This window comes from Grus americana, chromosome 5, assembly GCF_028858705.1.
Source record: "Grus americana isolate bGruAme1 chromosome 5, bGruAme1.mat, whole genome shotgun sequence".
Taxonomy (NCBI): Eukaryota; Metazoa; Chordata; class Aves; order Gruiformes; family Gruidae; genus Grus; species Grus americana.
The window spans coordinates 66,801,747-66,823,978 of NC_072856.1; the positions used below are offsets into that span (position 1 = coordinate 66,801,747).

The 22,232-nt window shown below is 42.4% G+C and overlaps 1 protein-coding gene across 2 annotated transcripts; it reads left to right on the top strand.

Moving 5' to 3' along the window:
• Positions 1 to 487: 487 nt before the first annotated feature.
• GMFB (glia maturation factor beta) lies at positions 488 to 22,026 on the top strand. 2 transcript variants are annotated; one of them, XM_054825816.1, is made up of 7 exons: positions 488 to 734; positions 3,010 to 3,106; positions 3,662 to 3,711; positions 4,660 to 4,709; positions 5,619 to 5,701; positions 7,852 to 7,925; positions 10,590 to 14,500. In XM_054825816.1, exons 1-7 carry the CDS (start codon positions 732 to 734, stop codon positions 10,659 to 10,661), a joined length of 429 nt encoding a protein of 142 aa, XP_054681791.1. In that variant the 5' UTR covers positions 488 to 731; the 3' UTR covers positions 10,662 to 14,500. The 2 variants fall into 2 exon arrangements, with proteins under 2 accessions (XP_054681791.1, XP_054681792.1); XM_054825817.1 differs by lacking the exon at positions 10,590 to 14,500 and adding an exon at positions 21,994 to 22,026 and having other exon boundaries at positions 583 to 734.
• The last annotated feature ends 206 nt before the right edge of the window (positions 22,027 to 22,232 follow it).

Genomic DNA, 22,232 nt, shown 5'->3' on the forward strand with positions numbered 1-22,232 from the left:
GAACTTACTAAGTCTGATTTCTGTCTCATGCTTGGATTTTCTCATGTTTAATGAGACAGACATTCCAGCTGAGGCTTTTTTGAGTCACTTTTCTGTGCGTATTCTCTGGCGTTTTAGTAAAGGACGCAAAGTTACTAATAGACCTTAATGGCCTTGTCTAACTGTGGTCACCCTCCCCCGGCCCTGCAGCTCAGGGTTTAAACAGTCAGCCCTTGTCACCCTTAAAGCACATTAAGCTCTAAGAAACAGAATCCTCCCCCGATTCCGAGCCCGTCTCCCCCACGGCCACCACAGCCGGCAGCCCGTACCTGAGGAAACACCCGCCCGCCTCTTGCACACGGCCCCGCCCCGTTGCCATGACTCCGTCGGAGGGCGGGGCCGCGGCTCCATAGCAACGGGGCGGGGCATAGCGGGATGCGAGGCCGGGGCGTCACGTGGCTCCGCTGCACGCGCCCTCGCCCCTTCCCTCCCTCCCCTGCGGCGCTCGCGGCACGTGGGCCGCGCCCGGCAACGGGTCGCTCCCCGCGGCCCTTGAACCTTCCCGCTACCCGTAGGCGGGTGATGCTCCCCGACAGCGGTGCTGATTGGCCAGAGGGGAGGGGGCAGAAGGGGTCTCCGCCGCGCAGGCGCAGTGGGGTGTGCAGCCCAGCGAGGAGGCGGCGGGCAGCGGCGAGGCGGCTTCCGTTGTTGGCGCGCGAGCGGCGGCGGTTGGGCGGTTGCGCGCGCGCAAGATGGTGAGAGGAGCCCGCGCCGCCTGAGGGGGGGTCGGACCGGGGGAGCCCAACCGCCTCCGCGGGTGCGGGGAGGATCCAGCCGCCTTTGCGGGCTCGCGGGGGGAGTTGTGTGGGGTGTGTTCCCCCGCTGAGGCGGGAGCGGCGGTGTGAGGCCGGGTGTCCCTGCGCGGCCGGGCTCGGGAGGAAGGTCTGAGGGGAGAGCAGGTGTCTTCGGAGGGGCGGGGCGGGTCGGGCCGGGCACCGTTCTCCTCAGGGCCATCCGGTGTCCTTCGGTCTGGGGGTGCCGCCCAGGCCGTGAGAAGCTCCTCCGGCTCTGCCCCGGGTCGTGCCGTGCTCACCTGCCGCCCGCCGGGCTAAGGATCTCCTCGGTTGTTTTTCTGCTGGGCGCTGGCAGCCCGCGGGGGGAGAGTGAAGAAACAGCTGTTTAAAAAGGAAGTCGTGACCTGCCCTGCCAGCGGCTGTTCGGTAGAGGGCTAAATCGGTTTCTGAAAATCGTGAGCTATAACGGTGGTGTGAACGGTGGCTGAGGTTAACCAACAGCAGCCCCCCCCCCCCCCCGCTGCTTGGCAGGTGTGCCCACTGGCTGTGCAGTCCTCCTGTCTCTTGGTTTGACTTTCTTTAGTTTTTATTAAACCAGGCACTGGTGAGCTAGCATGGCACCAACTGATGATCTGAATCTGATGTCGCCATGTGTTTTGCAGGCACAGCCTTCAGCTTCTTGTAGGGATTTATATTTGTGTGGCTGCACAGGTATAAGCAGGAGCACTGCTTAGCCTGCAGTGTCTGCTGGAAGATGGCAGAAAACTGCTTTGGATTCTTATCCCAAGCTGAGCTAGAGGACTGGGTAGAAATGCTTCCTTCAGAAAAGAGCATTTGATACAGAATATAACTTCAACTTTGATGTGCAGCCCTGAATTTTATTTTATTTTTTTAAATAGAGACCTCCTGAAACAGTGAGAGTGGGTATTAATGACATTTGTGGATCAGAGTGAGCCAAGAACACTCTTTAGAGGAAACAAGCAAAATAATGAACACTGCATGCACAGAATGCCTGACCTGTCCTATCACAGCACAGCCTGATTTCCTCTCCAGCTGTTGAAAGGAAGCAGAGGCACAAGACTTGGTGCCAGAATTTGGTCATGGTGGAGGTTTTGTTAGGAGTAACAACAAACATAGGATATTTGCAAGGTGATTTTGGAAGTGGGGAAGGAGAGACACTGATCTGCTTTTTGAGGAAAATCTCACAAACGTTGAATGTGAGGAGATAGAACTCTGAGTTTAAATAGTACCTTTCTTCTGATTTGTAAGCAGTGATTTGTCTCAGTGAAACAGCTTGTTAATGGAACTTATGATAGGTAATCTTGCAACTATTTTTTTATTTCAGCAATGTTTTTAAAGAAGTCTTTAAATACAGTTGTTTTGGCACAGAAGCCTTGATGCCTTAGGAATTTACAAATACACTAATACAAATAAGTTGGAGATGTGAAATAACTCTTCTTTGTCTAGCTGGCTTGCATCTCTTAACTGTGGCGATAGAGGTTGCGTGTATAAAATGTTGCTCGGGAAATGGCAGTGGTTGACTTGGTACAGTTTAAAAATTGCATGTGTAATGGAAGATAACCTGCATGGTTGCTTGTGAAATAATCATTTCCTTCCCCATCTTCAGCGTGATGACTAATATGCTATCTGGACATTTCTTCTGAAAACTTGGAGTTAGTGATAAATAAACACATGGGGGAAAGTATGCATGATTTTTGATTAAAATATCTTTCTGTGTGCATATATGTCAAAAGTTCAGTTAATATTTTTGTGGGTAAAAATAAGCAGTGACCCCTGATTACTGCCTGTGTTCTTCTGAAATACTAACAGTAGCTCCTATTATTTTTAAATGCTTAAATTAGCCAGTTTACTGCCACTCTAAGGGGCTTCCTTATTTCGGGACTTGTCTTGGCAAATGAACGGTAAAATTTGTTTACTACTTAGAGCTATGAGAATACTCCCACTTCAGGAATAGCTAATAAAATATTTCTAGTTAACTGTGTGGCTTTGAGGGGGGATAGTAAAACAGATAGTGTTCTGGGGGTTTTGTTTTTTAAAAACTGTTTTCATCCACTATTTCTCTGGTTTATGTGTATGTTCTGAAACTTTGGACAAGTTGCATGCAATTCCACTTCAGTAGGGTTTATGTACACGTATGTGTGACATGGGGATTTTTTTTTTCTGGTTTGCTAGAAAGATTTATCTTTCCCTCCCCTCTGCCATTTCCCTTTTGTAGAGTGAATCTCTGGTGGTTTGTGATGTTGCTGAAGACCTGGTGGAGAAACTGAGAAAATTCCGGTTTCGCAAAGAAACCAACAATGCTGCCATTATAAGTAAGTTAAAAAACATGTCTGACAAAAATTGCAAGGTCTTGCAGAAAATTCCATGTCCTCTTTTCCTTCCCATGTAATGCTGCTGCTGTAATAGGTAAATGTGAGCCAAGAGGCTGTTTCTTGTATGAACTTCAGTACTTCCAATTCTGCCTGTAATTTTAACAGTAAAGCAGCACTGTTGTTATGCTAAGACTTCATCTGCTCTTATTAGAGCATTTATACTCAATTGTGGCTCCGAGTCTACCACTGGCTGTAAAATGATAGTAAAAAAAATGTCAAGGCACAGTCATTTTGAGTTTGTAAATTTTGTAGCCTTTAAGTATTTAAAGACATTTCTATCTTTGAAATTTGAGAAAAGTGTATTGCAATGAACAGCACTTGGACTGTGCACTTCTCTTGACTTCAGTGATTTTGAAGTCATGGGTAGACTGAAGAAGCAGAATGGAAACACAAGGAATATACTTGTGGGAAAACGTTAAAAAGCTTCCTACATATATTGTATACATCAATTAGAAAAAAACCCAACATTGATCCATGTTTTATTTTGATTTGTAGTGAAAATCGACAAGGATAAGCAGTTGGTGGTACTGGATGAGGAGCATGAGGTTTGTTAAATGAATTGTAAATAAGAGTATCTTCAGCCTGCAATGTATTGTTGTCTCTAAGGTACTGCCTTAGTTTCAAATTGTTATCAAACTCTTAATCTAATTTGGGTCATGAGCTTATTTAAATGCATGGTCACTCTGCATGTAAAGCACAGCACTATTAATAGTGGAATTATGCAGAAGCAATTGACTAATTGCACAAAAAATGTTATTTTAAAGCTGTTATGATACACCGATGTAAAAAGCATCTTTGGCACCTGCTGGCTTTTTGAAGAGATTTCTGCGGTGTTTCCACGTAGATCTGCATATTTGACTCTGAGCTGATCTGCCATCAATTAGAAGCTAGGATTGCTAATCCTCTGCAGTCTCTGAATTTGATAGGTGGCATAATAAGGTCAGCCCAGCGTGTAGGGTTTCTTGATGGTACATAGGGCAAAATTAAATCCTTCCCAGGGATTTGAGCATTAACTGTAGCTCTTATTCCCTAGAATGTGGAAGTTAATGTAACATCTAAATAGAATGGGGACTCTTTTTCACTTGCTCAAGGAGGAAGGACTAAATTTTTCAAAAGTACCATTTATGTAGCTGACTTTAACAGCTACTTTTTGGTGTGTGCTTGCTTAATTCTGTTTAGCACTAGAGTCAGAAAAGCATGGTAGCTGCCAGCATATCTAACTAGAGCCAAAAATGTTTTCTAAACTCATTATGCCTAAAATAGGGATGATTATTCATGCTAACATTAGTTCTTTGTTTAGTCATAGGAATCTATTAGCGCACAAGTTTTCCTAAACCGCTCTAGTAATTTGTGCGAGAGATCGTTATCAGTTCAACTGTAGATGTACATCTAACTTACAGCTGTTCCATTGTTCATTATTCTACTTTAGCCTTCATAATACCTTCAAGTGCAAGATCATTTGTTCAAATATTGCTTGTGTTTAATGTTACCAGGGTATTTCTCCCGATGAGCTAAAAGATGAGCTGCCCGAGAGACAACCTCGATATCCTTCTTATGCTGCTGGTGTTTGGTATTACTCACTCCTGGAAGCTGTTCAAAATGTTCAAAGTTGGACTTCACCTTTTTAGGCCAATACTTGCCTGTAGTGCGACTTTATGGATACTTTATTTGTGAGATAACCTAGGGATCAGTTCTCATGATACACTAAACAGTTGTCCCGTTTGTTGAAAAAATGACTGACACATTTAAGCCTTTCCCAAGATTTCATTTCCTTTTAGACTATATAATGTTTGGGGAAATAAAGCGAAGCCACACTGCTGTTAATGTAAAGAAGTGAGTAAAATGTACCAGCTTTGTATGTGGCTACTTCTAAATGTAGAAGAGTGCCTGTGTAACTTAGGACCTGTTTTGGTGCTTTCTTAGCATGTGGCCCTTGCTATTTTGCTGCAGTTACTGATTCTGGGAGTGCTGCAGATGTGATCTAGGGAGGAGTCCCTGTATATTAAAAGAAGAGGGCAAGTAAATTATTCTTTAACTAGAGAAATGAGGGGTACTCAGAAGCTGCCATTCTGAATCTTCCCTTTCATGACCATAGTGCAGTAAGAGTCCTAGCTAAAACTTGAGTTCTAATTCAGCAAAACACTTGAAACAGTGAAGTGCTTAGTCTTTCACTAAGCCAGAAAGAGGTTTAGTGGGAGAGGAATATATGCGATGAAAGGGTCATATTTTAGCTTTCTGAGACAATGCTCACACCCAGCTGTGGTAGAGGTTGGTAGACAGGAGGGGTCAGTTCTGAAAGTCAAATATGGAAGTGAAAACAGGAGAACAGTGAGACTGCTTATCCAATTTAAAGTATCTTCTAGAATGCAAGATTTATTTGTGCCTGTATCAACCTCTGATAAGGTTAAAGTAAAATCACTGATTTCTTAGTTTCTTTAACCTCAGAAAAAACATTTATTGTGTATAGTTACAAGTATCAGCATGATGATGGAAGAGTTTCTTATCCATTGTGCTTTATCTTCTCCAGTCCAGTTGGTGAGTGAACATTGTGAATGGTAGCTACTATGTGCTGTAAATACAGGAATGTTCTTTGCTATGGAAGATAAAATGAGTGCTTAATGCTCAAATAGTGGTTCAGATGCTTAAGGCTTGATTTGTTTATGCTACTATAAAGCTATGGCATTATCTGGAGACCTTCTTTGGCAGAGAGGAATCTCTAGTGTGTCAGCTCCATCCTCACCATCAGCTCGTGACAAGTGTCAACACTTCCATCTGCCCAGATCTCCCTAGTTGCTGGAGGTTTTCACTGCCTCTGGGGTTCATGTTTAGGGCACTTAGGAAGTATGATAGAAGAGATTCTTCTCCATTTCTGAAAGCTGAACAGAAGTGTTAGTTTCCTGCATAGCTGGCCAAAAGGTTTGTCCTTCTGAATGTGCCTGCCCGCTGTGTTCTCAGTGGTGTGCTCAGCAACACCCTCCTGTAAAGGAAAGGTGCCTGGAGCACTCTGCTTCTGTTCATGTAGGTTTAACCAAATGTGTTTCCTGTCACCCTCTCATATCTTATGGAATCCTCAAAATATGGCTGGACAAGGCTCTGGAAATGAGTGAGGAGAGGGCTGGAAGATACCACTTCTGTTCCTGAGAGTTTCTGTTTGCTTCTGCCCATCTTGCTATTAGGGTGTTAGTGAATAGGTGGAAAGAAATTCTCTCCTTGTCAGAAGGGCATGGGAACCCATATCTACCCATGAAAGGGTTAGGATGGGGTTAGAGAGAAGGGTTTTCCAGGGGGCCTATATGCAGTGGGCAGCAACAGAGGATGCCTCCAAACAGTGCTGTGATGTGAAGGACTATGAGTGAAAAGGAGGAAAAGAGTGCTCCATAACCCAGATCTGGGCAGGTGAAAGTGCTGGGCGAACCAACTACGTTCAAGGAGAAAGTCTGTAATCTTAGACTGTCCCAAGTTTATATAGAGCAGTAGTTTCCTCTGCTTGTGTCATAGCAACCCTCAACATAAACACACCTGTGCAGGGAACTCTCTGCTTTTAATAGAAGCCAAATAACCTGACTTGATTTGGACTTAGAGAGCTGAATTGCTCCTGTGGCTTCCATCTGTGTTCTGAATTGTCATAGGGTAGCTTGCTGGTATTGCTGGATTATCCTTGTTATCCTCTAGAAGAAGATAAACTGATTGCATTGTTTTACCCTTCGTTACACAGACCTAGAATAACTAGGTAGGTAAAAAAGTTTAGCAACTAGTGAGCATAATCTTCTGTAGCTGTGCGAGAATCTTTGTTCTGGGTGTTAGTTCTCTTCTGAAGGATAGGTATTTTCTGAGTTAGAACAGCAGTAAGAAACTTCCTGGGAGACCTTGAAATAGCAAAGCAGGCAGACTTACACTACTTCATACGGAAAGAGAGCTTAGACAATGTTCTTATGGCTGGCAAGATTTAAAAGTACGTTCGTATCTATAAACTTCTAAATGAGAAGCTTCTAAAGAAAACCCTTTTTTCTTGAGGTTTTCAGTTTCAAAAAAATTTCTGCAAATGTAAGTTAGTGGTTAGACTGATACTGGAGTCAGAAACAATGAACCATTAGCTGGGACTCTAAACAGCAGTTAACTTCAACTGGGACTGAAGTTGCTCTGTGTTTCGGACTGGGGGCAGGGAGTTATTTTGAGCTACAAGTTCAGTTGGGGGATTTGGGGAGAGATCAGGAGAAAATACAACAAATTTGAATGGACTTGATTTGTTTTCAATTTGACTCCAGCTCAAAGGCATATTCTGTAAAGATCTGTGTAAGCATAACAAGCAAAGACGCGAGAATCTTCCAGAAATAGCAAAGGGGCAAAGAATTGAGTGTAATCAGCACACTACAGTAGTGGCGGGAGGTGCTGCTTTGTTGACTGTTGTAATTCAAGTTTGCAATACTTGATGTTGTCTCTGAGCAGAAATACAGGTGCATGTTGAGGCTGCCAATTCAACTTGTACAACTATTACTTCTGGAAATGCTTTCCAAGTACTAGATATGAAAGTAAGAGTGAGGATGATAATATATATAAAGAAATAGGTCACTTTTCTGAATGGAGACATCAGCTTTCAGTTTCAATTCTTTAAAAAAAAATCTTATTTTTGAAGTGTTGCAGTCAAAATAACTAAACAAAACCTCTTTTTTTCCATACAACTACAGGATGTAAGCCTGAACAGCAGATGATGTATGCTGGAAGCAAGAATAAGCTTGTACAGACAGCTGAACTCACTAAGGTATAATTGACTAGTTGAAATAACTGTCTCCTTAAATACAGGTTGCACAAGCTATTTTGTCTTGCTTGTACCTATCGCAAGAAGGATGTTGTGAGACTTTGTAATTACAGTGAACAGATTCTGTTTCAAGAAGACTGAAGAGAGGGATATATATGGAGATTTCTGGAGTTTTATCTAAAATATCCATCGGTAGGATGGATGTCTTTGGGGAATGAATTTATTGATGGGAAGAATAGACTGAAGTCTTAATATGGTGTGGTGCAGACTAGTTTTGCTGCATGGTTTATGGGGTTGTATACTTGCAGAACACAACCTTCAGAACAAGTAGCGTGTGCCAAGTGCTGAACAATTCTAAATCTTCCTGTGTTTGCTTCCTCCAGTACTAAGACCAGAAAAAAACCACTGCATTCACTAGGCCTAGGAATATATATATTAAAAAGCCACCTAATTGTCATTTTGGAGACCTTTGAAATATCTGCTTAATTGGCACCTAGATTTCTTAAAGTTTTAGTTTCAACCAATAAAACTAAATAGAGTAATTGATCACTTTGGGTTTTTCCTACGGTCACAGACTGGTTTGGGTTGGAAGGGACCTCAAAGCCCATCCAGTTCCAACCCCCTGCCATGGGCAGGGACACCCTCCACTAGCCCAGGTTGCCCAAAGCCCCATCCAACCTGGCCTTGAATGCTTCCAGGGATCCAGGGACAGCCACAGCTTCTCTGGGCAACCTGTGCCAGTGCCTTACCACCCTCATTGTTGACTTCACCATTCCCCAAAAGCACTGTTCCCTTTTGGTCCTCCTTATCCTGACTACTTTAACATCCCAGTAAAAATGCGTGTCGGGCCAGTAAGAGAACTGTGAACCTCTATCTCTTCTAGCTGTACCTTGTAAGAAAGGACATCTCTGTTTTAAATTAGACATCAAGTTGACAGGAGTAAATAGGAGGGAAGCAGAAGAGAAGATGGTGGAAGCAATCAGTACAGCCCCAAGAAATCTTTTTTTTTAGGTCTGTTGAAACTGCATCTTAGAGGCCTGAGAACTCTAGCATCCTTGATAGAAAGGAAGAATTTCTTGAGGAAAACAGTTTTCAGTAAGCAAGAAGGAAGAGTTGATGAGAAGAAGGTGAAAGCCTGGGAACTAGCTATATTAGATTTACTGTCACCTGTCAAGTGGGAGAAATTCAGTCTGAAAGGCTTTTGAATGAAAGCCTGGGAGTGGATGCAGAGGTCCATGATCATCTTTCTTCTGAAGCTGGAGAAAATAGCCTGTCCTCCAGTTCAGGTTGCTTACTTGCTCTGCAAATGTGCTTTATTCTTGCCACTCGCTAAGCCACGTTTCATTTTAGCTCATGCTGTGACTTCCTCCTGGTGCGATTTCTGCATGTGACTCAACTGAGTCCTCTTATTTTTTTCTTTGTGTCTTGCATATTAGCTTGGCTTCTGTTAAGCTGTTCTGTTCTTATAACACTGAATTTTCAGTTTTTCCCTTATCTTAAAAAAAAAAAATCAATATTAGTTGATAGTAGTGGATCGCTGTCTGACTACAAGAAGCAGTTTCCAGAGCCCACTCCAGCAGAGACGGGAAATAAGGAAGAAAAGATACAAAGCTTGAATTGTTTCCTGAAGAAGATTAAAATGGTGAAATGGCTGAGGACATGACTAAATAGGAAGTTGATTCCAAACAGCAGGTTCACTGAGAAGCTTGTTTTGTGAGTCTTACAAAACCCCATCCATTCTGTTGGCCTGAGCATGCTTTTTGCAGCTATGTACTCCATACCATTAGAAGGGCAGATAACTGATTTAGTGTTCACATAACTTTATTTTCAGTGTTCTCAGAATAGTAACAACATTTTTCTTGTTTTCATTGCCTACAAGAACATTTTTGAAGGCCTGTGGATTTGTAAAATTTACTTACTTCTGAAAAGATAATCCATTTGTGAGCATCTCAAAGACTCCAGTTAGCAATACAGAATTAACTTAGCCTCATTAATAAACCAAAACAAAACAGTTACTTGCCTGTATGGAATATAAATAGTATGTTGGTCTCTTTGGTCTTGTTTTCTGCTTCAAGGCTATGTTAAAGATTTGTTTAAGTCTTCTGCAAAGCTTTGGGTTGGTGGGTTTTGGTGGTTTTTTGCAGGTTTTCTATTCTGAGGTATTCCAGGCATGTTGTTTTCCCTGTAAGAAACAAGCTACTGGATACCATGGATTTATTTCAGTTCAAAGAAGGAATAACTGTGTCTTGGGCTGAGCAAACTTCCTGAACTCCACGCTTAATTCAGTCTAGAGGTTAAATTCATTTTTATTCAAATAGACAATCTTGCTGAGACAATGCATATGAGGTGGTGCTATTTCAGAGTAACTTTAAAATGCAGTACCTGTACTGTTCTCACATATCATTAAAGACAACAAATGAAATCTAGAAACAGGAATTACGGAATTCTTGTCCAAGTTAGTAATATTCCTTGCACTTAGTCCTGTGTATTTTACACTAATGTTTCTTTCGAATATTAACTGATCCTTTCAAGAAAGCATGTGGAAATTCTAGGTTGGTTACTGGTTTATTACAGCTCAAGTTGTGTGGAAGGGTATTGATCGCATTGTATGCTTATCCCTTTCAAGTACCATCACCTCAGGAATTTATGCAATGCAATTTTGTTTAGGTATTTGAAATAAGAAATACAGAAGACCTAACTGAAGAATGGCTGCGTGAGAAACTGGGCTTCTTCCATTAAGAAAACCTCTGTAATAAGTATTTATGTACCATCCTGATAATACTGGAACCAGACATGAATACTTACATCTAAAAAAATGCACTGTATTTACATCTGTCTCCTGCAGTATATCTCTTGTGCAAAGTTTGTGCAAAGAATAGCAGGTCTGTCTCCTTGAAGTAACAAATCTTTGCAGGTGTTTCCTTATTTGTACCTGTTAAAAGGGAATACTCCTCTGCAGGGACTCCTTTTGCACTCTTGTGACTAATATTTCTATAACTAAAATAGTTCAGTTCTGGATTTATAGCTATCTACAAACATAATTTGGAAGCTGACGCTAACTTTTTCTGAGCTACAAACGCATCCTTATGACATATACTAGCCATTTATATGCAGAAATTGTACTGTCACTTTTCAGACTTTTGACTTAATAATGTCTTCTCAATTTTGAAAACTACTCCCTGGAAGCATTTAGTATTAAAAAGACAAAATTCTTGTACAGCAAATCCATTCATTTATCTTTCCATCAAGTCCATGTGAACTTTTTCAAATTCTCAGAACTAATTTTTGTAATTCCAGTAATTCCTCAGATGACTGAGTCAATCTCACTAAATTTCAGGGCAAAGCTTTGACTGTCCAGTTCTCACGCTAATGTAGTCTTACAGGAACTAGATGATAACTAAGGGCTGAATTACAACTCTGGTTACTCTCGTACCAGATGTCTTGCATATATAACTTATTACACTGTTAAGAAGTTTACCTCTTTGCTCATTTCCTGTTATATGAACACCTGTTAATACTGTGTGCCTTTAATTTGTTAGCTTTAAAATGACTTGAGAATTTTACACTGCCACTTATTACAAATTTGGTAAAAACTTTGTTAAAGAATCCAAGTAACATTTTTTCCTAGTGCCTAGTGTTGCAGTTGACATCTATTAAAAAAAAAAAAAACAAAGCTAACCTCATTTTCTTTGAAATTCCAGTCATCTACTCCATTTGTAGGAGTTGGGAGGTTAAAGCTTTTCATGATAATGAATGATTTATATCTTTTTTGTTATAAAAGTTGGCCACACATAGCTTTTGAGTACTTTAATTAGTCTCTAACTTTCTTAACTGCTTGTTGGTCAAAATTACATTCCAGATAAAGCTTTTGCATAAGTGATAATTTGATTTTTCATTTTACTTACGGTTCATCTCTTTGAAACAGCAAATATTCTAATGTGAAAAATAGTATTTAACTTTTATAAATGACCAGTCTTTTTACAGGTCTGTTTTATATTGAATAGAGTAGTTGTCTGATATGGGACATGTTCAGCCCATGCAGTGGCAAAAGGAGTACTCATGTGACGGTATCTCACTATCTTCCTCATGAGTGTTTGTTGTGCTACTGAATAAGTATCTGCGTAAGAGCAGCTTCCTGTTGATAACATACCTTAAAATACAGCTGCCCTAACAAATCTGTTTGGTGAGAAGGAATGCAGTGTTAAATTTGGAGGCCAGTATTTCATGCTGTGAAATCTTTGCTGAAAGGAGGTTTATTTTTCATTTGTAAACATACGTTGTGTTAGTGTTAAAACACTAATTCCTCTAAGATCACAAGGAATTCATTTGCAAAGGTCCTCAGTGTTGGTAAATCTCTTTTTAGTTCGATGTTGCCGCTCACTTATTTGTATACAAATCTGTCTTGAGAGGAGCTTTTCAAAATACATGTTGGAATGATCCAATTAAATTGATCTTTCAGTGCGGGAAAGAAATGCTCGTAAAATTAAATTTCTGTGTTAATGTAGTGAACTGGAAAAACCAATTTCATTTCCGTGGACAAAAAAAATGTGGATTATGAAACTGTTGCTTGATTGTTCTGTACTACAGATCAATAAAAACAATGTCTTTTGTGACAAACATTGCATAAATAAGACTTTGGCCTAAAGAATGGTTTCATTCTAAGCATCAGTCTTGAAACAGCAAGGATCTTGTTTTGTTGGCATTGTGCTAAAGGTAAGGTGTGTCAAAGTACAGCGTGGGTGAGAGGGAAGCTGCCACTTGTAATGTTCAGCTTGATTTGCAGGGGGGAAAAACTGGATTAATAATCTTTGTCATTGTACTTTGCACGCTGGTGGGCTGCCAGCATCCAACTGCTGCTTGCACAGGTCTTGACAAAAATAACTGTAAAAGGGGCCTGTCTTGGGAAGAGAAGGGAGGAGCTGCTGCAGTCAAATGATTGAATTTGATTCTTCATCTCTAGATCACTCCACCTTCTGCTAAGAAAATATTGCTACTTACGGCTATATCTTCAGTCTGAGTTTTTTTCAGTTCATTTCCAATGTTCGTGTTGCCTCCACTTAAGGACTTTCTGCCTTGGGTGCTGCCCCTCGAGTCTTGTAGAAAGCAACCAAATCCTGATGAGTGTGTTAAAGCCTCCTGCCTTGTGGAAGGTGATGTTGGTGCTGCTCAGCCCACCAGTATTATTCTTCAAACAGCCTTGCTTGGTGGCTGTACCTCCTTCCCTTCTCTCAGCTGTGGAAGTGAGGAAGCAGCTGCAGGTACTTGGAGAATGAACATGCAGAGGATGTTTGCTGTTCTAGGCTTGTTTGTGGTTTCCTTTTTTTTAATGCAGTGTTTTGACACAACTGTCTGCTGCTTACTGTCCTAGGCTCTTGAGATACAGGTAGTGCTAATACTTGATTAAACAAGGACATTAATTATGTCAAAATCTTTCCTGCACAAATACTTGTTTTCATAACATACTTTTCCCACCTTATCTTTAGAACTGTATTTTCTGTACTGCTGCCCCCTTAAGATAAGTGGGAGGCAGATGCATCCATGTTCAGAAGGCCAGTGTGTTCTGACTGTGCTTTACTAGTGAGTTGCCCATCTGTAATCATGCATTTGTCTTGAATTTCCAGATCTCTAAAGAGGGTTCAAACTAAAGACAACATAAATTAACTAATGCCACCTATGGGAGCCTTTGTAGCTAAAAGTCTGAGAGTTAGCATTTTCCATTGTGAGCTCCTATTTTTCAGGAGTTAGTAAGTTGGCCATAAAATCCTTGGCCTGGAGTTAAAGGTCTCTCAAAGGGAGACTTCTGCCATAACTAATCTGGTTTGCTTTAAATATTGAATAGATGGCTGGGATACAGCTCTTGTAATCCTATTAATCGATGGTAAGCTGAATTAAAGCATGAGCCTGCATGTCAGCCCATAAAATGAACTTGTACTGTTTGAATATTTTTAACAAAAAAAAAAAATAAATGCTGGTATTTGATGGTTTAAATGTATTTCTAGTATCATAAATGCTGTTTTGATCTATCAAAGGAGGCAATAATGCGGGTGTTGACACCTTTTCACTTCTCCAAAGGAACATCTTACGTCTTTGTACCAGGATTCCTTTTTTGTATCTTTAACTGTAAAATAGCTAGTCCGGAAACAATGTTAAACTGGTAACGGGTCTGGATCAAACATGCAAAAGCAAGGGACTTCAACTCCTCACTTTAGCGCGCTCAAAAAAGAAATATCGTGCAACGTCTTTTTTTGATGTGTACATCTAGTAACTGCAAAATGGAGGTGTGATGGGACATGAGAAGGGGCGCAGTGACACTCTTGCTTTTGTTACAAGATCCAGACTCGATGTGACTTGTCTACTGTGACATGTCAGGGTTGGCACCGGTGCTGCGGGTGGTAAAAGGTGCGAGAGGTTCACGGCCAGTTTTGAGAATTTGGCAATTCCATGAAAATATCAGTAACCAGTACAACTTCCATATGCTGTTTAGTCTCTGCTAGTTCCCATTGCATGTTTACTTTAAACCAAATCTTTTTTGCTAAGCATGGTGCTTGTATTGGTTTAAATAAAATGTTTAATTAAGAGGTTCTGTTGCCCTGTTTTAATTGCGAAGTAGCACATCCAGCATGGGTGTCTGACAGGGGAAGAGCTATTAATACTAGGTATGACCTTCCTCCTTTTCTCAGCTTCCTGGAGTTTGCTTCGGACTTGTAGCGTGGTCTTCAGTGTTGCTTGTGCTCCCTCACTTGCTCTTCTGTCTAAAATAATTCCTCTTTCTATCTGTTGTGAAGGGTGGCAGCAAGAGACAGGAGAGGAGAGCAGCTGCTGGAGTACTGTAGGATAACTGCTGTCCTCCACGGCTTTGCACCTTTGTGTCACGAAACTTGTGTGAGCTGCAAAACAGCATGGGGGCTTGATGTCATTCTGAAATGCCACTTATGTTGCACCTCTCCCACAAGGCCAAGGCTGCTGGCATAACCTGGAGCTGTGAAACACAATATAGGGTGAGGGGCCAACTGAACAATGTTACAGTAGATGTCAAGGAGACCCCAGAGTTTGAGGAGTCAAAGGAACTTAGTTGTACCTCTTCCTTCTCAGTTGTTGGCTCATCTCTTTCCTGCCCAAGAGACCCCTAGATTAATTTGATCAAAGCACTCCTTTTCCTCATTCTTGCTGAGTGTTTCTTCCTCTCATGATCTTTGGAGACTTTTTTTTTTCCTATATTGTTGGTAAAAAACCTCCAACAACCTACTAAAGATAATCCAGGGAATTCAGCTTCAGTAGCTGATGTATGTTGTTTCTGACAATGCTGAAGATTAGTATTAATGGGCCACAGATTAGACATGATAGAAGTAAACCCCTTCTCTCTCAGGTGAGCAAGCTCTGAAGGAGAAAATGCACAGCTGCTTCAGCACATCTGGCTCTTGAATGGCATCTTGATCACCCAGAGTATGTGGCAACAAAATCTGTTCCCAAAAGCTCTGAAAAAAAACAGCTAAGCTGCTGTGGGAGAAGAATGGTTCTTGAGAACAGCTGATTAAAGGGAAGGAGGGGAAGAAAAATGAATAAATAGCTCTCACATCAGAGGGGGAGGTTGCCTGTGGAGTCCTGTGGCATTCTCTGTTGTTCATTGAGTATGCTTAACTAGAAAATGAGCTGATAGTTTACTGGTACTATTGCTAGATCATCAAGACAGTAAAACCCAAAGCTGACTAAAGAGAATTGCAGGGAGATCTAGGGCTGTGAAGTGAAGGGCAGCTGCTTTCATTCAGAAAAGGTCATTGACTTGTAATAGTTATATGAAAAAGGGCTGTTGAGTGGTCATTAAACTCAAAGCTAGGGAAGGGAATAGGGAACAAACTAGAAACTCTCTGTGCAGCAATACAAGTCTGCAAAGTACGTGTAGCCTAAGTACCACAGAGAGCTGGTGTTTTCTCTTCCAGGTGTGTGAATAGATGGCTTGCCCAGGGCTAGAGGAGTTTGCCAAGGAGATCCCTTGATTTGGCAGGGTCTTTGCAGAAGATGTAAAGAGGAGGAATGTAGTTGGTTCTGGAGGAGCTGGGGTAATTGCTGCCCATATGTGTCAGTCTCCTTGCAGTGAAAGGGACACCAGCCAAGAGGTCTGGTGAGCGTGCCTGTGCCTATAGCTCCGTGTCCCCCATGGGTCGTGGAACCAACTGGAGTACAAGCTGGCTCCCCCAGGCTCCTTACCCGCTCCTCACAGGTGAAGGTGCTGCCACGTTGTGTTTGGGTGCATGTGAGGGTGGGGAAGTCGGGCACAAGCAGGTAAGTTTGTTATAAGGTGCCATTTAGAGGCAGAGTGACTGGATGTTGAGCAGCCTTCAGGAGGAGTGCTGGCGGGGCGGCTGCGGGACAGAGACCTGAGGCACTCTGTGGGTGTAAGAGGGGTTGTAGTTTGTTCTGCTAGGCTCCTGTAAGGTAGGAGCGATGATTTAAAGCAGGCCTCACCCCTTGGAACAAAAATGAGGATGTGTGGCAGGTGGGCCATCCCCTGCACTTGTGTGTTGGCACAGCTGTGTCAGCTGCAGTTTTGGTGATACCCCCTGGGCCTTCTGTGGCAGCAGGGGAGACCTCAGCCATGTGGGGACATCGTGGGGGTTGGCTAAGGCACCTCTCTTGGTAGCTGCAGGTGTGCTGGCTGCTGTAGCGACCCAACAAAGCTTTGGCCTGGTCTAGTTGGATTGTTCCTGTTACAGTAGAAAAAAGAACAAGACTTGTCAATCTCCTAAGATGTGGCTGGTTAGGAAAAAAAAAAAAACCCAAACCCAGCTTCATGTGGTAAAAGCCTGCACAGAGAGGTTTATAGATCTCAGTGCTGGAGTTCTTGGATTTTGCTTCTACGTGTATGACTCTAGTTTGGTAACAGTCATTCTCTGCAGGGGCTTCCCCTATGGCAGGCAACTGCCTCTAACAGCGGAGGAAGAGCTGTGGAGATGGCACCAAGTTTGTGGAATAACTGCTTCTTCCTGTTCTACTCCAGAAGGGCGTTGAGCCCTGGGAATCAGTCCTGTGTGCTGAGCTGGCCTCCAGGCTGGTCTGGGCACACAGCTGTAATTGTAACTGCTGGGGAAGACAGAATTTTTCCGGGATCTGAGAGGAAGCCCTATTGTTCCTAAACAGCAGTCTTGGACTGCCAGATATGCAAGCATATAGGTTCCTGCAGCTTAGCAAGGAGAAGGAGTTGTAGTTCTCAAAGTGTATCTCCAGGTCAACAGTCAATCTGGGGGAACTGTCAACCTCTGAGCTGTACAAGGTACTGGACTGGCTTGATTTGTGCTGTGTTCAAGGCATTGGGAGCATCATTTCCACATGTTTCGGTGAACACAACTATTCTGAAGTACAAGGAGCCCTGGCATTAGCTTTTAATTTCTCCAATTAATAGACATTTCTATCTGCCAGGACACTATATTGAAAGATTGAGCATAAGGCTGAGCAATTACATACCTAATTTTTTCTATTAACACTCAATTTTCATTTTGTGGAAAACAGTGAAGGAAAATGGTGAAATACTAAGCAGTGAATATTCCCTAGTTGTGGTTAGGACACTACTGGCATGTAAAATTGTATTCACGTCTGTGTAAGCTTGGCTGTCATTCCCCTCCCAGTTCTCGTAGGCTTTTTTCCATGCCTGCTGTTCCTGCTGGTGATACTAAGATGATGTGTTCTCGTGGGGATAACAGGCTGTCTGCTGCAGTGCGTACTCGAGATATCTTGTACAGCCTCACCTTGGTCTGACTAGGCTCTGTGTCTTTTCTCTGACATGCCCATCAAGTGAAGGAGATGATTTTAATACATTTGCATAGATGTACTTAATCACCGTGGTCTGTTTTGTCACACCGCAGGGGGGTTGTCTTCTCTGGACTGTTTTGTCATGTTTCATTCTTTCAGGGACTGCGAACATACTCTTGGTTAACCTTGTTCACCTTTGGTGATAAGTGAGATGTCTCATACAGAACATGATTGAGCTCAGCTGAAACTCCCCTGACAGCTCTAGCAGTTCCTCAGCAGGAGACAGAGGGAAGAAGAGAGCAATTATCAGCCAGAAAGACTCTGAATGCAGAACAGATGTGAACACTGGGAAAACAGCATGACTGTCTTTCATGGCAAATTTACTACTGCGATGGGGAAAGTCCCAGCAAGGCTCTCTGAAAGGCGCACTGTTAACCATTCCTGCTGTTATGGGCCATGGCAGGCAGCTAGTAGCATGAATGCGGCTTCTCTTCCCTTTTCTGCAGTACTGAGCTCGACAATTAATATAACGCACCCTTGAAATCCCCACGCCAAACAGCATCTGTTGTTGCCTCTTTTCCGCAGAAAATGGGAAGAGGGCAGAAGAAAATGGGGCAGAAAATGTTCAGTTGAAAGGGAAAGGGGCACCAGCCATCCTACACTTTCACTGCAGCCTTGGAGGGCACAAGTAGAGCAGAAAGTTAGGGGTCAGTGCCCTTATTGAGCTGAATAAGGAACAAGAGAGATTTAGCATTTTTTCAAAATAACGTCTAATTTTAAATATCCGCCATTGGAAAATGCTGCTGGATAATTGGAAGGAGAATGTGCCTGCCTTGCTCACGAATGCAGTCTGCCTGGCCATCTGCTCTGACGGCAACAAATCCTGGATTGATTTGCGAATGTGATTAATTCAGCCAGGATGACTGGATCAAGGGATCAGCTGGAGACAATATTTATACCCTACCTCCAACTGTGAATGTGCAATTGTTTGGTTCAGAAGTACAAAACAAATTATATTGCTGTATTACTGGAAGAATCAAAAAATAAATGCATCCACTCAACAGCCCTTATTTCCTTAAATGGCACCATTCCAAGGTCTGTAAGTACAGTCTAACACAAGTGAGGTGAAGCATTACGGAGAGTTTCTGTGTCTTTACTCCCTACGCTGATGCCATTATTGCTCTCCTTGCTGCAGTTCAGTCCTAAGATCTTGGAGCTACTGGCTCTGCAACCTCATCCACGTGGCTTGGAGAGGCAGCAGTGGAGTGTGAGCCAGCCACCGCACCCTGCTCCTGTGCCTGGGGTTCCCGATGGGTGAACTGCTACTCATCTAGAGTCCGTGTGGGGCAGGACTTAAATCTTAAGAACCACCAGGGAGGTGGATTTCTAGCACTGGTAGAGCCTTGAGCTGATTTGATAATACGGATATAGCTGGAGAGATCAAAAGCAAGATTTGTAAAGGAATTTAGATGTAGATGAAGGCTTTTGAAATCCTACTTAGTGTGATTTAAGTGTGTAAATACACATGGGGCCCAAAAGCGCTGTACTCAAGGCCACAAGGGGGGGAACAGGCAGACCAAACTCTCCTGTGTCCTGTGCTGACACTATTCTCCCTCCCAAATTTTCAAGTGTGCTGCAGATCTGCTGGGGACTGCAAGAGCTGCTTGGGGGAAGCGTGAGGTTGTGGTAACTGGGCTGTGTCTTCTGGCTGTTGACAAGACACCCTGAACAGTGCACTTTTTTTTTTTTTTTAATACAAAGCAGATGTTGCATGTATCTTCCCTCCTTTTGGGCAGAAACACTAATGATGTTACGGCTGCTGGAAAAGTGAATGCCTCATTTGTCCCAGCGAGTAGTGCCCTGACTCTGCCTTGATGCAATCTTCCCACCACATCCAGCAGTGATGGGTTTTCTGCTAAAATGATTAGCGGTGAAATAATTAACAAGGGAGACTTTTTTAGGTGTTGTCATTCGGTAACGCCAGACGTAATGCCATCCTAAAGTGCTACCACTATGGTTTCAGCTTCTGTTTATTCAGGCTGATATCGCTGCACTGGTTCATATTTGGAGCAGAATTTAAAGTTATTCTTTGAAGAGCTAAGGACTAAGGGTGGCATTTTCAGAGGCATTACTACTACGGTTAGGTTGACACGGAGTGTTTTGGAAAATCCCCCTCTTAGTTTGTTAATGAGCAGCCGAATCCTGAAATGCATTATAACATAGTTCTTGAAAAACACTATTATTGGTCCCTTTGCCTAATCACACACTGGTATGATGCCATGGGCTCAGAATTGTATGGATAGCCATTAACAGGAGCTCTACAGAGCAAGAGAAAAACAAACTCTGTTATTAAAAAGACAGGTTGAGTATTTGGTTTAGCCTATTAAAAGAAAACTGTTGCCATCTGACTGTAAATGCTGGAGGGATTGAGGCCACGAGTGGATTCCATAATGAGATGTGGTGACATGCCTGGCAGCGTCTGTGTTTTGAAATTGAGTTTTAAACGTGATTCTTGTTTCTCTTGAGACTTCCTTTCATGTGCAAAGGAATTTATAACGTTACTTTGTTTATGTGGTCATACACCTAACGGTAGAGTCTTAAACAGGGATTCTGAAGACGAGTTAATTAGCGCAACAGGAAAGGATGCTTGCTGGTTTGGAAAGGAAGTTGGTGCACTTGCAAGTCCAGGGATCTTTTCATCCTGCTGATCAAAGATTGTGCAGTGAACTGACATCCTCTGTCCTGATGTCTGTTAGTGCATAAATGAGGTAAGTGGGTGGGGAGATTGTGTGCTTTTGCTGCTTCTGACGTGTATTCGAAAGGTGTGCAGAAAGGTGACCTGCTAGACTACACAAGAGGTACTTGAGAGTCTCTTCTGAATTGTAGATAGATAGTCAGATTTTCCTCTCCTGAAAACCCAGTAAGCAAAGTCTTTATTGAAGTCAGCAGGATTTTTATTACTGAGTTCAACAGTATTAGATTCTTCCCCGATACTTATAACTGAAATGACTATTTTTTCAGGGATATTATTTTTAAGAATGTGGTTAACCACTGCATTTCTACCATGATAATTCAGAGAAATTGCTCTGTAATCTTCCCTCACAGGTCTCTGCCAAAGCACTGTTGTTATGACCTGCCAGACTTGTCTGTCTTCAGCTAAATCTTCCTTATGAACAGCCTGTAACATGCTGAATTATGACTGATTATATGACTGTTTTCCAATAAGGACAAATACTTGAGAGGGATTTAAGATGAACTGAACAGACACTGACATTTTCCCCTGGGATTCCAATCAGGATTGAACTCAATGAGTCCATGCTAAAAGGAAAGTGTATTAAAAGTTATAGGCCATCTCCAGATCTCCACTGTGTCTTCCTTACACTGTTTACAAAGTTTAACCAGATAAAATTCTGAGAAGATACTCAGCTGTTTGATTTGAGATCCCAAATAAATGAGTGAAATGAGAATTGATTAGACCCTTTTCTACAGAATTTGCTTTTCATTTCTTTTTCTGTTATCTCAAAAAGACAATCTATAATACAAGAAATCCTTCAATCAACAAATCTTTGTTGTACAAGATTACAGCTGCCTTCCACTTTTCCTGACAAGATAATTGCAGCTGAATGGTATGCAAGCATCAGAGGTAATAAAACGTTGCATTCCTTGAGGTAGAACCAGTATTATGCACAAATGCAAGTGTATGGCTGACACACTTTTTTATTTCTGGTAGTACACATCCCTATTGTGCAACATTCTGTTGTACAAGAACACAGAATATCATTAGCAGCATAGCAACACAGTTGCTTATTCAGGTGTAGAAGAGATCGATCGTTTCCCTTTTCTTTCCCCATGTTTCAGCTAATATGGATCATACATCCCAATCCAAACCCATCAGCATCTCTTGCAGCTGGAGTGCCGTGAAGGAAATCTTACTGCTGCAATGGCCTGTGTATTCAAACATCGTCGTGGTGGCCAGCACAGGCGCTACATCAGCAGCAGCTTGGCACAATCCATAGATACCTTAGTGCATATTTATGGGTCTTGAAGAGCCTGGTGACTCGTCGTGGGTCCTGCAGGGGACCAGATCTCCTTCACAAACAATATTAGTAGACTTAGTGTCAAAGCATCTGTCATTCTGCAGGGCAGGCTCTAGGCGTAACGGTTGAAGCAGCAACCAGTGATGGTCACTGGGTGCCTTTTGATGTAAATAGCTACCTTGAATGGATCAAAGTGCTGTTTTCTATATTGCAATTGAAGACCGGCATTCCCCAGTCCCAAGGTATAACAGCATCTCTGCACTCATCCTGGGTTTCTTTACCTCCCACAGCTTTTCAAATGCAAATGATCCTCCTGGATGGCTTGGAAAAAACCTGGAGCAGGGAGTTTGAACATCAAATGTCAAGTCTTTCAGCAAAGTCCAGTCAGATGGCCTCGGGAGTAAGTGCATCCATGCAGCTCGAGGCTACTCGAAGTCAGAAATAACCAGTGTGCTAACAAATAAAGCCTAATGAAGCATCGAGTATGTTGTATGCAGAAAAGTAAGTTATTGCAGAGAAAGACTTTGGT

Excerpts from the sequence above, each read along its gene's own strand:
- GMFB (XM_054825816.1), top strand. Across the intron at positions 3,712-4,659 it reads TACTGGATGAGGAGCATGAG|GGTATTTCTCCCGATGAGCT; the intron begins GTTTGTTAAATG and ends TAATGTTACCAG. Across the intron at positions 5,702-7,851 it reads TATCTTCTCCAGTCCAGTTG|GATGTAAGCCTGAACAGCAG; the intron begins GTGAGTGAACAT and ends ATACAACTACAG.